This window comes from Indicator indicator, chromosome 6 (genome assembly GCF_027791375.1).
Source record: "Indicator indicator isolate 239-I01 chromosome 6, UM_Iind_1.1, whole genome shotgun sequence".
In the NCBI taxonomy this organism is placed as follows: Eukaryota; Metazoa; Chordata; class Aves; order Piciformes; family Indicatoridae; genus Indicator; species Indicator indicator.
This window is the reverse complement of record NC_072015.1, coordinates 9,141,693-9,154,980: the sequence shown is the minus strand read 5'-3', so window position 1 is coordinate 9,154,980 and position 13,288 is coordinate 9,141,693. Positions and strand designations below refer to the sequence as shown.

Below are 13,288 nucleotides of genomic sequence, written 5' to 3'. Positions count from 1 at the left end.
CTGCTTGAACAGTTGGTTGGACCAGATGAACTCCAGATGTCCCCACCAATCTCAGCCCTTCTGTGATTCCATGACACTTGCTTAGTTATTTAGGATATTGGTTACCAAGAATTAGAGGAAATCAGAAGTACTGAGGTAGTGACTCCATGTACCCAGCAGATGGCAGAACCCAGCTGAGGCCCAGGCCCTAGCAGGCTCTGAGAGTCCAAAAGGCTGGACTACAGCATTTGCACAAGATCTGGACACTGTCGAAAGAACTGGGAAACTCTACTCTCTGAAAGTCACTGTGAGACGATTTCAAGACTACTTTGATTTTGAAATTATCATCTTGGTAAAAGGAGAAAGTTTGACTGGCATGAAAGAAGAAGAAAAAACAACTACTTGTTACCAATAATTAATTGGATCTTTTGGTTCTCTGACCACTGCTCAGTATATCTCCATTTAAAGAGCATCTAAGAAAAAAGTATCTGATTAAACTTAAGTAATATCAAACAGAGCTATAGATAAAGGAGTAAGAAATTTTGAGTCTGCCTTTGAAAACCAGAAATCTATTCAATGCCCTAGGGAATTAGGCACTTGCTAAGGCTTCCCAGTGCCATAGGTGTTATCCAGAGAAACCATTTCTGAATGAACCCTCATTGTATCTGGAGCTGCATGAGATCCATCAATGTTTCTGTACTATATGCGTATTCGTAACCCCCTGCATCACACTTCTTACCCAGAGATTAAATGTTTGTCCATTTCAAATCCTTCAGGGACTCAACATGCATCCTTAGAGCACTCTCCTGATATGCTCTCCAACTGGGCTTCCTCTGAAATGTGGAAGCAGCTATGTCCAGACAAATGGAGGTGATGTTCACTCAATTACATGACAGGCCAGCAAGCAGAGCTGTTATCAAGAGCCAACAAGACAGATTCAGCTCCCCTGCCAGAAGAGATCTGAGCACCCTGCTGTGAAAATAATGCCCAGAAGTACCTGCTTCCCTCAGAAGGTCCCCATAAACTGGCCTCTGACATATAAAACAATCATTAGATAAAAATCATAAATAACACTTACCAAGGAACATTATGACTATGAGAAAACAAGGTCCTGCTCCCTCTTACGGTAGAAATAATCTGGAAAAAGAATTTATTCAGTGTCACATTTTTATCGAACAGAAAACACTCCCTACACCAACACCTAAAACCCAGTGGTGATCTTCTGGGCTTAACCTGTCTTTCTGCCTGCCAAATACCCCAACTGATCACCACTGACCACCAAAGACTCTTTGTCTCCAAACCCACAGTTCCAGTGCTGCTTCAGCAGAAGCACACTCATTTCCTCTCTGGGAACACTGAAGAATTTGATAGGGAATTGGGTAACTAGTAAGGCTTCGAAGTGCCACACTCCTGAGTAAAACTGTTTTCCGGTTACTCTTCATTCAAACTGAGCCAAGGTAAAAAGAAAAAGGAAAATAAAAGTGTTTACATACAACTTCCAAAACAGTTTTGGGAAAAGTTGTTTTTTCTCTAGCTCATTTGCTATGGCCTTTTTATCAACTGTGGCCATGAAGATTCTGTTTTCTGTCTGTATTACACCTGAAGTTGCATGTATAGAAAGGAAATGCCTCTCAGTGGACCATGGTAGCTTTTAGAGCAAATCTCCCACAGAATCACAGAATACCAGCATGGTTGGAATTAGAAGGGACCTCTGGAGATGATCTGGTCCAACCATCCCTGCTAAGGCAGAATCACTCACAGCAGGTTGATCAAGAGTGTGTCCAGGTGAGTTCTGAAAGTCTGCAGAGAAGGAGACTCCACAAGCCCTCCAGGCAGCCTGTTCTAGTGCAGTCACTCTCACTTTTCCTTATGTTTAGGTGGAACTTCCTGTGCTCCTGTTTGTGCCCATTGCCCCTTGCCCAAAATCCTCAGATGGATGAGTCAGATGAGTTTCAGAGTGAAAGACTAAATTGACTTAATCTGGGAGACAGTTGTGGCAATTTCTACACTGAAACATAGAGTGTTTTAATTGATATTTATGTAAACGCATATATTTGGGGTTTGGCTCAAATTTCATGTTCTCTACCTGTCTGTTTGCCCCAACAAGGGGTAAAGTTCTCATTCTTTGGTGACTCTGCATGTTTCAAGGATTAGAATCTTTTTAACCAAGATTTGCATTAATTTGACTTTGTACATGGACATACATACTTGACATAAATGTCTAAATATCATGAATATAAGTAGCCTACTCGGCACAACAATAATTAACCACTTTGGAATGACAGGAAGTTGCTGTTGATTAACGTCCAACAACTCTCATCCAAGCACTCTTCAAAAGCATGCCTCTTATTAGAACACTTCAATAGGATCCAGATGTCATTTGCATCCCCCAAGCAAACAGAAGAAATTAAACTTCAGTTTCTTCCATCCAGATGCATTCATGCCTTGGTTTTAGAGATTGTTTAAAATTCTGCCTTGAACACAAGACACTAGAATGCCTATCAAAAATGAGCAAAGATACATCTCTGTACCTTGGAACAGCAGCTAGATTTGCAGCAGACTAATGTTCTACTACTTCCTATTCCTATACCTTTTCAACATTACCTACACTTGAAGAGCTTAAGATGGGATTCCAGATTTCCCTTAAGCTTTAATTATTGCAATATCAGCTTTAAGGTGCTTGCCTCCTTCTTTTGATCTATTTCAAAACATTACCTCTTGACTAAATCTCATTTCTAGAGAAAAGAATATTTAACTGCCAAGGCACTGAGCCACTTTTTTTCATCAACCAATACAATGAGATACCCAAGATTATCTCCTGTCTGACTCTGCTCTCAAGAGAAAGCAAAGTAGGGAGTAGGGACTGCAGAAGATTCTAAATACTCCCATAGTAAGCGTGTCAACCTGACACAGCAATGAAACACAACTCTGCCACCAAAAGCCTAACCTGTGAGTTTCACACCACTGGTAAGCACTTTTTAAACAGCCTTTCTTTATCACATGAATCCCAGAATAGAATAATCTCAATACTTGCAAAATTTGTGGGTCTTCATAAACTAGATTGTAGCTGATGAAAAAAGATTGAAATATTACAAATTAAGAAGATCTGTTATGGTACTTTACTGTCAGTTTTCCAAGCTAGCTTTTCTATTGCAAGTCAATAGCTGGTTAAAGATGATGTTTTTCTTTTACGCAACTGTCTGTCTTCCTTCCCTTTCTTTCTTTGATTCTTCATTGTTCTTTCTGATCATGGTAAAAATTGCTGAGATTCCCAAATCATTTACCCATGTTGATTTCACCCAGGTGTGGGCTACAAAATACAAGCCAGTGTAACCAGAACCATACCTACATAACAAATGCCAGCACCTAACTTAACTGCAGTTAAGGTGCTTTGGATTATTTGCTAAGCATTTTGTCAGTTCACCTCAGCTTGTCTATGAGAGACTCACACCACAAAAATTACTTCATTTTTAAAATGAGTTAGAGTTACATGAAAGAATAATGTATTTTGTTTAGTCTTAACAAAGAAAAGGAGAAACTTGGTTTTTTTTCAGCTTTACTATTTGCTTTGTTAAAATGGGACAGTGCATGTTTACTGTATATATCACTAGCTCATTCAGCATGGAGCTATGTTAACATCTGTGTTTTATGAACTTGTGGTATGGTTGAGATGCTTAGTAATACCTTAAATATTACCTTTAATAGAACATTGAAGTTTAATTTGAGGAACTCTGTTTAACCTTGCTGTAAGGCTGCTGGTTCTCTGTTCGGTGTTTTTGCACAGGAAGACCAGGATGTGACAGGGAAAAAGATGAAAAAGGGGAGATGAAAAGAAGGCAACATTTAGACAAAACCAAACTGCAGAAGTACAGAAGCGCAGTGTAACACCTTTTCCCTCTCAGAGGAATTTAAACTCCCATAGCAAGGAGAAAGTTGCTAGAGGTCAGGATCAAAAGCTGTAATCAGAGGTGGCAGTGAGTGGAAGGACAGAGAAGTTTGTCCAGCTGCACCAGCTAAGAAGCAAGGCAGTGCCTTATTCACAGAATCAGAGAATGGTAAGTGCTGAAAGGGACCTCTGGAGATCAATGTCATGGATTGAGTTGAATCTTCTGCTGATAATACCATGCTGCTGTCATGCTAGCTTCAAAATGAAAGTTTTGGCTGGAGCAAAGTGTCATGGGGCCTGAAGTTCGGATTGTAACATGAGAGGCTTCCCAGTCTAGTTGCTGCTTTAGGTTTTGGGGTGTTGGTCTTTTCTGCTGGACGAGATGCCGTTTGGGGGCAGGGGGTTGGAGCTAGGTCGTTGGCTTCTGGTGCTGCTTCTGCATTTTGGAGCGCTTTTCTGAAAACAGGTTGTGTACTGTATCATCTCCAGTCAAACTATTCATCTCAGCCTAGAGGGTTTTTTTGTGTTACTTTTCCTCCCCTCTGTATAGGGCAGTTGGGATAGCAGGCTGTGTTGACCCAGGACAATCATCTAGTCCAGCCTCCATGCGCAGAGCAGGTGATCTGGGAAGCCAGCCGGAAGAACAGAAAGTCTGAGAGCCATAAATCCACTCCCTGGCCCCTCAGCGTGCACATTCGGAGTAGGGTGAGCGTTATGGAAACAGAGACCCGCGCAGAAGTTGGGAGGCTCGTCCTCCACACTTAGAACACCGTACTACAGCTGATAACCCCACCATCCGAGGTCAGCTTTCACAGTTGCTGTTCGGTTTCGAAACCAGGGCTTAGGCTTCGGCTGAGAAGGAGCGACTTGCTGCCAGGGAGCGGCCACGAGGGGCGCGGGCCTGGGCCTAGGGCTGCTACCGCTTCCCTCCGTGAGGGGATAGCAGTCTCCCGCGCTGCCTCCGGGGACCCGCGACTGCAGGAGGAACCGGCGGGGACCGGGACGCTCGTGTTTGTACTAAAGACAAAACTACGCGCCCACTCCGCGGAGTCAGCTGCCGGGAGCCCTCTTAGGAGAGCGGACAGCACGGCGAACAAGGCGCGGAGAGAGCGAGCTCCGCCCTGGCAGACCGCGTCCCCGCCTCAGCGCTCGGCGATACCAATTCACCATGGGGGGAAGAAGCTGGTTCCCTGTCACACTGGCAGAAGCGAGTTTGCCGGAGAGTGGTACGCTCCTCGTCAAACTGCGTGCCTAGGGCTCGTCCTCTTCCCCTGTTACCCCCCTCCTCCGCTGCGAGTGGGAGAGGCGAGGCGTCTTCTCAGCACAGGCGCACTGAGCGCAGACGACCAGTGTCACAGCGTATGGAGGAGATGCCGGAGCCGGGCGCGGGCCGGGCCGGCGCTGGGGCGGCAGCGATGGCGGAGGGCGATAGCGAGAAGAGCGACAGCCTCGCTAGAGGGGAGGCCGCGGCGGCGTCACCGCCCTGCTCCCCTCCGGCGGCCGCTGTGGGTGAGGGCGGCGGGGCGAAGCCCCTGAGCGCCTCGGAGTACGCGCGGCGGGTACATCAGTGGCTCTGGGACTCGTACTGCGGGTATCTCAGCTGGCAGAGCTGCCTTCCCGCCCTCCTCGCCGCCTCCGCCGCGCCCGCCTACGCCAACGGCCCCCCTCGTGTCGCCGCGCCGCCGCCGGGGGTGGCCGCCGCCGCTGCTTACTACAGCCCGTTCTACCTCTTCGCTCCGGCGCCGACCCCTACGGCCACCGCCGGGCCGGGGCCCCGCGCCGCAGCCTCCGCCGCCACCCCCGCTTGGCCGGGAGCGGCGGGAAGGTTGGCCCCTCTGCCCAGAACGGCCTCCAGCAGTCCCGCCGGCACCAGCGGCAGCGGCGCCCCCAGGGAGACGGGGCGGCCGGCAGGTAACGGCGAGCGGGCGGGCCCCGCGGGTCGGTCTGGGTCTCTTCCCTTCGAGTGGGTAGAAAGGAGGCGGGGCGGCCTGGCTGTTGGGAACCGTGGGAAGGCGGCTGGCAGCGCCTGAGCCCCCGGTATGGGCTGGGCAGGGGGCTGGGGCGGAGCCGTCTCCCCCCCAGGTGCCCGTTGACTTCCCGGCCGCAGTGCCTTCGGCCCCTGAGGAAGCGGAATCTCGAGAAAGAAGGCGGAGGGTTGGCAATGGGGGGGGTGGCTGCGCTTATGTGAGCTGCAAACCTGGGCATGTAGCTGTACCTTGTAAAAGGTGACAGCGCAGATAGCGAGTTTGTAAATCTAGAGATTAATCCATAAGCATGTTTGAGAGGGTTGACTTGTGTGCACTGCCTGTAACGTTAGTGCTTGTAAGATACTTTCATGGATATGGAATAAGTTTCCCAGTGAAAATTATTCTTGCAGTCGCAGGTTTATTATGCATCTAGTAGCCTGTTGGGATAACAACATCTAAACTAACTGTCTGTTTTAGTGGGCTGTTGGTGTTTGGATAAAGTAACTGTATTTCTCTGCTTCAATTTCATTAAAACATGCTTACGTTTCACAAGCTAGCAGCAGGACCCGAGATAAACAGAAATATGTTACGCCATAAATACGAGGACTGTACAGAACAGTGCTTCTGTTTGTATTTGTTTGAGTGCAAGTCAAATTTACTCTGATCACATCAGAGATAAAACCTGGAGCCCAAACATTTCTTTACAAGCTGAGGAGCACTTAGGTGACATTGTCAGGATGTTTGGTAGTACCTTGAGTAAAGGTGGAAAACCACAGAGCAGAAAAGACTGCTGAAGGACTTTGGAGGCAAGCCAGATCTTTCTTCAGGGCGAAGTACAGCGTTACAGATCTGTAACAGCAGCTGGATGTAAGGGGAGAATGTTGAGTTGCTTTTTGTTTCTTTAGAAGGGAATCTATATTCTGTTCTTGCTTCTTTCATGTAGTTCTTAGCAGATGTTGCTTAAACAAGATTTTAACCCCAAGGACTATTTTCTTCAGTTGTGCCCTGATTCTGACTTTATAGAGTGCTTATAAAGAGGCATTGAGAAGAAGGATAGGGACAAAGGTTAGACTGAGATATCTGATTCTTATGTTTTTTATCTAGCTTTTGGTGAACTAATTTTGTATGTTAAAGGTAATTTAGGGCGTGAATAGCATTTCATGCTGCTGAGTATGGTTATTCTGAATGCTAAATACTGTTGCAGTGCCTGGCCTTCTTCAGGGAGCTCTGTGTGTAGTATAGTGTGATACGGTACAATTCTAAACAAAGACTGTTGTGCCAGTACTTTGGCTCCAGATTGCAGATGGATCTCTCTGGAACAGCTAAAGCGATTACAGCTCCTTCCTTTCTGCCGCAGATTATTGCCCACACAGCAGGCTTGGTGGGGCAGGTCATACATCTGTCCCTATGCCACTGCAGTTTACAGCCCAGTGTGCTTACGTAAGCTGAAATAAGTGACAGTTAATGTTGCCGATTTCAAACTGGGATGTCAAAAGGTGGAATTGGTAACTGCCTCTTCCCGTTCAGTCTGCCTGCAAAGTGCCAGAGCACCCGTACTAGCAGCACTCCTGTGCGTGGTCCTCATGGCTTAACACTTTTCCTTGTCTTGCCCCTCCCTGCCTTATTGCAGAAGATTGCTGCTCTTCTGCAGGCAACAGCAGGGCGAAAAGTGCATCTGAGCTTCAGCTGCCCTGTGGTGACTGCTGGAAATTTGTCTTTATTACTGATTTGGTATACAATCCTAGGAGCTGAGATGGATGCATGGTGTGTTTGGCTCCCTGATGTTGAAGTAGTAACTTCTGGAAAAAGAATGAGTTCCCGATATGAGGAAAATCTCATATTGGTGCAATGGCAATCTGTCAGAGTCTGAGGGTTTGGCATAATTTGAGTACTTAATATTTTAGCCCCACTTAGCTTCACCCGTGTTTAGTCATTGAATAGTATGTATTCAAACTAAAACAATGCCCCTAACTTCAGCAAACATGCTCCTTTGAACAGAGCAAATGAACACTTTTATCTGGTGCTGTTTGCTTAAGCCAGGGCTGGGAGACTGACTGTGCTCCCTTCTGCCATAGGTAAAAAAAATCAGTTAGATTTTAACTGACAAGTTGGATGTACTTTGACAAAACTTGATCCATTTTAGTGATATAGATGTATGCCATTCTACTTGATAATGTTGATGCAGTGATCGATAAAACAGATGTGAAACAAAGATACATAAAGCAAGGTATGTTAAATAAGAACTTGCTATTACCTAATCACTGCTTGATTATAAAAAGTATCCAGGTGCCATGGGCTTTTGGCTTGCACAGCTTGTGAGGCCAGGGATGGTAGTGTCAGTCCCAGCAGCTGAACTGTGAAGGCTTAATTCAAAGTGACATCTGAGGATGTTTTTTGGAATCAGAGAAAGAAATTCTTTTCATCCCTCTTTCCTTCTCTCCTTTCTGTGTGTGGGTGGACATTCTCAGAGACACTAACAACTCCAGTTACTATTCCCCACAAGATACATCTAAGAGTGTTTGGACTAGATGATCTTGAAGGTCTTTTCCAACCAAAACAATTCTAAATGATTCTACTTGGCAGTTTCTAGATGAAGTTTTGATGTAAGGCCTTTCTGGTTTCATGCCAGAGTCATGTTTATGCTTTGGGGCAAACATGGGTGGATGAGTCCATCTGAAATTGTTTTGCAACATTATTTCTTGGAAACTTTCAAAGGTACTTTTTAATTTTATTTTTTTTTTTGCTTTAATCGTCTGAGGTAGCATTAGCAACAAAAGCTTGTAACTGTGACTACTTTTTTTTTGCCCCCGTTTGCACTTGGTTAATTAAATAGGACAAATGTGTTACGTTTTCTGGCTCATGCTAGGGCAGCAGGCTGTGTTGTATTATATTAACTAAGTCTATAGGAATGATTATGTCAAGTATGACTAATATTTTCATCTTCCTCTGTATCTGGGTCTGACTGGAAAAAAAACAAGCTGTGTTTTACTTGCAGAAAGCTGGTGCTTGGTAGATAGGGAAGCCTTGCTGCTGAGTGATAGAAAAGTTGGGGTAGATCTAAGATCTAATTTTTCTTTTATCTGAGGTCTCAGATTTACTGAAATCTGTTCTCTATGAGGTTTTTCTAAACAAAAGCATTCAAAAAATGTTGTGTCTTTCATGTTCTTCAGTTCTTTTGCAGGGTAGGATTTTGCCTGCAATCCTAATTATGAGGGGACTCAGTTCTCAAAGAGTTGGGTTTCATTTAAGAAGGTTCTTAGGACTCAATTTAAACAATTCAGATGACTTTTTATTCACACATTTTTAGAAGTTTTCTTGAATATGTAAGTGGAAATCAAGATCTTGATTATGTTCTTGCAGTGAAGTTAATATGAAATGTTCCTTAGGTGACAGTGTGAACTTTGTGTTAGTGCAGGAACATCTGGGTAATGTTCACTATTTCTGTTGCAGGTCGGGAGTTCATGATCCCTTCACTGGCACACAGGTTCATAGCAGAGATGGTGGATTTTTTTATTCTTTTCTTTATAAAGGCAGCCATTGTTTTAAGTATTATGCACCTCAGTGGAATAAAGTAAGTTGAACAATTTAAAGTTTTGCTATACACTGCTTCAAGCTCTTGATGCTCTTTGAGGTGTGGTGATGTATATGTGGTGTTCTTAAAATATATGATGGTACTTAATAGCTCTCAAAAGCTGAGGAGGAAGCACCAATAGGTTCACCTCCTTTCAAATACTTCTTGATTCAGAGTCAGCTGATGGAAACAAAGAATTTGTACAGGTGTCTTCATAGGCTTACAAACCCCTTACTAAGAGTAGATTAGATTCGCACTCTTATTTGGGTGGCAGTTGCAAGATGTTTAAGAAGTTCTTTAAAAAAAAAAACAAAAAAACACACCACTGACAAATTAACCTGGGAGGTTTAAAACAGCCTTTAAAAATACACTGGATCTGGCTGGGATGGTGTTAACTTTCTTCATAGCATCTCCTGTGGTGCTGTGTGTTAAATTTGTGACCGAAACAATGGTAACCCACAACAAAACCAAAGATCCTGCATGGCAGATAAGATTCTACCTTTGAAATATGTCTGGGAATGCTGCTGTGCTGCAGTCTTTAATGAGCAGAAGGTTGGTTTCTTAAAGTATCATTAAGTATCATAACAATTTTATCCTAGACCGAAAGTCTTCATTTCACTTTTTATACTTGAATCTAGTAATTAATTTCAAAGACTGTTTCTTGGAGGTTTTTGCCACCTTTTATGATTCTATGAACTGGGGATGCACGTATCTATGCAAGTAGTCTTACTTAGGTCCATGAGTGAAAAGTCCTTGCATAAATACCTGTTCCAAATTTGTCCATTCTGGGTATCAGATGAGAATGTTAAATCTCTTGCATGCCAGGGTGCTTGCCTCTGGAGGAGTGTGATGGTTTGAAACTGTCTTTTTAATTTTTCCTTGCAAAGTTCAGAACAGAGAAAGTGAAAGAATGTAAATAAGTCACTATTGGCTGTAAGAAAGCAAAATACTGATTGTTCTAAACACTTCCATTGGATAGATAGAAATGTTTAAGAACTATTACCCAAAACAAAGTGGGGCACTCTGCACATTCTGCATTCTGCAGTGGGGGCAGTTGCTGGGCTGTCTGGCTGCTGTTTCTTCTTCTCTTCTGGCTGAAGATAACACACTGACCTTGGCAGCTAAGTTAACAACTTTCTGCTTAACTAACTCTGCTTCTCTGTCCAGGGGGGTCTGGGGGGAAGCTCCTGGGAGAGAGAGAGGCCCCTTTGGGAGGGTCCCCTTGGGGGGAAGCAAAGGGAGATCGGTTGTGCTTTTTCTGTTGATTGTATATATTTGTGAATGTTGTGAATTTTGTATATTTGTACATATTCATTGCATTTCATTGTAGATTTTAGACTCTGCTTGTAAATACAGCTTTTCATTTGCTTCCAGACTGAGCTAGCCTGGTTATTGTCGGTGGGGGGGGAATTTCAGCTCACACCGACACAAGGAGTATGGTGAACAGTAGTCTACAGAGAATAAGGATCCCTGATCATGCAGAGGGAGGTTTGTTCTCCCTTGCTTGCTTAGGAAGACGTGCAACTTCTTGCTTGCATTTCTGGAGAAGAGTGCTGCCATTTCTTTATCGTGGAGAGTTCCTTTTAAGAAACAGATTTAGGCAATCACAGGTAGAATCCTGTTTGTCTCCCAGGTAGTGTGAGAATTTTTACAGCACTTCTGCAGCTCACTACCCAGGAATACTGTTGTGTACAAGTGGTAATAAAGAATGATCTTTGCTTAATGGAAAGGATAAAAACTAGGCAACAACGCAGGAGACCTAGTGTTCTGAATTTTAATGGCTTGTTTATTATCAGAGAGGCCAAGGAGCTTTTGTTCTTTTACTAATACCAGAACTGAATGAGTGAATTGTAGCATTAAAGGGGTAATACTGGTGCAGGGAGAAGGATAGTTTTAAAGGCTGTTCCTATTTTGTACAGGGACATCTCTAAATTTGCCATGCATTACATCATAGAAGAAATTGATGAAGATACATCCATGGAAGATTTGCAGAAAATGATGGTAGTAGCTCTCATCTACAGGTTGTTAGTCTGCTTCTATGAGGTAATTACTCAAACATTAATTCTTTAATTGTCAGTTATGATTGACATTTATTCAACAGTTGGCCTATAAAGTAAATCCTCTTTTCAGTAGTTTGGAGGAAAACCATGTTACCCAGAGACCAGTCAACAATGTGGTGGCATGTGGAAGGAATTGAAATAACTTTTCTTTTCCAGATAATCTGTATCTGGGGTGCAGGAGGAGCAACCCCAGGGAAATTTCTGCTTGGACTGCGTGTTGTGACGTGTGATACGTCAGTGCTTATTGCGCCCAGCCGTGTGTTAGTCATTCCATCCTCCAATGTCAGCATGACAACGTAAGTGCTCTTAGCTTGGCCACCTTGCATTCCGACTAGCAGTGTGGGAAGTGTGTGACTGGGAAGGAATTAAACCATTGCTTCGTTATTGGCCTTTGCAATAGTGAGATTGCAAGCGCTATTGTTAGACTCTGTGATCAAAGAGTAAAATAATTATTCAATTGTGAAGGTTTTTCAGGTTGGGTAGTAAAATAATCTCTGGAGATCGTGATTAACATCTAATATAAGCAGGCACTGAATGCTTTCCTCTCATTCCAGGTCCACAATACGAGCTTTGATCAAGAATTTTTCTATTGCTTCATTTTTTCCTGCATTCATTACACTGCTGTTTTTCCAGCATAACAGAACAGCCTATGACATTGCAGCAGGGACTATTGTGGTGAGAAGAAACGGAGTCAGATGATACCAAAAGCTGAGATTTTTCAGACTGATTTTGAGCATTCCCTCCCACCCCTGGCAAAACTGAAATCGAGGTGTCTATCAGAATCTTTTGCCCAAATTAAATGGGAACTGATTTCAGAAGCTAAAGAAAACATTTTGCTGTGGTATGATGCCAGCAGCTACCTTTAAAGTATTTGGAGTTTTCAAAAATGCCAAAGAAGTTTGGGAGAAATAATACCTGTTATTTCTGGAAGTGTTAACTTTTTGCCTCTGAGGCAAAAGCAAGTAGCTGTATTACCTGTATTCTGTTCGTCAGTTCGTGGAAAGCAGATGTCCAGAGATCCTCCACCTTAAAAGAAGTGTTGCTCCTGCAGTTTGGGATATTGGCAGGTAACTAGAAAATCATGCTGGTTTCCACTCAGTTGCTGAAGTCATAACCATAAACTCTGAGGGGAGGAGAACTGCAGTATTAAGCAGCGAGGCAAGTCAAAGCTGCCATGCATATGTAGAAAGAGATGAGCAGTGTTTTACCATGTCCCTTATTATTGCTTCACTGATCATATTCCTTCACCACTTTTAAGTATTTTACTAGGAAGTGGATGTGAAGTTTCTTGCATGATTTTTCTCAAGCATTGTCACTTATTTCACATGTCAAGAGCTCATAAAGAGGTGAAATCAGAGCTGCTTTCTCTCTGGGAAGGGTGCATTATGGTGCAGGGCTAGTGAAATCAGCGTAAATAACTGTGGAGCCGTGAACAACACAGGCCATGCTAATGAAAGGTAACAGTTTTGCTTCTGTTGGGAATGAAAGCACTTGACTGTTCTTGTGTGTAACACCAAGCCAAACGATAGGAAGTGTTTTGGAAGCATGCAGAAAACACGAACCGAAAGGTGTTATAGGTGTAAATCTTCTGAAGTACAAATACTGGTTATTTCCACTTTATGACTCTGCCTAATTGTTTGTATATTCAGAATAACTTAAACACTGAATAAAGAAGCCTGGTATTTTGCATGACTACATAGCTTTGATTGTTTGTTCTCATGTTATTAGTATCTTGGGAAAGGAATATAAATGATGATATTAAAGTTTTATTAAAATCTGTGTAAGAGCTTGGAATTTTTCCAGAGCCCAGTTTAGCATTTCTTCC

The 13,288-nt window shown here is 43.5% G+C and overlaps 1 protein-coding gene across 1 annotated transcript; it reads left to right on the top strand.

The window, feature by feature from the left end:
• Positions 1 to 4,247: 4,247 nt before the first annotated feature.
• Positions 4,248 to 13,087, top strand: FAM8A1 (family with sequence similarity 8 member A1). The gene is made up of 7 exons (XM_054381959.1): positions 4,248 to 4,252; positions 4,711 to 5,091; positions 5,163 to 5,776; positions 9,283 to 9,403; positions 11,323 to 11,446; positions 11,620 to 11,759; positions 12,018 to 13,087. The coding sequence occupies exons 1-7, from the start codon at positions 4,248 to 4,250 to the stop codon at positions 12,160 to 12,162; spliced, it is 1,530 nt and encodes a 509-aa protein (XP_054237934.1). The 3' UTR covers positions 12,163 to 13,087.
• The last annotated feature ends 201 nt before the right edge of the window (positions 13,088 to 13,288 follow it).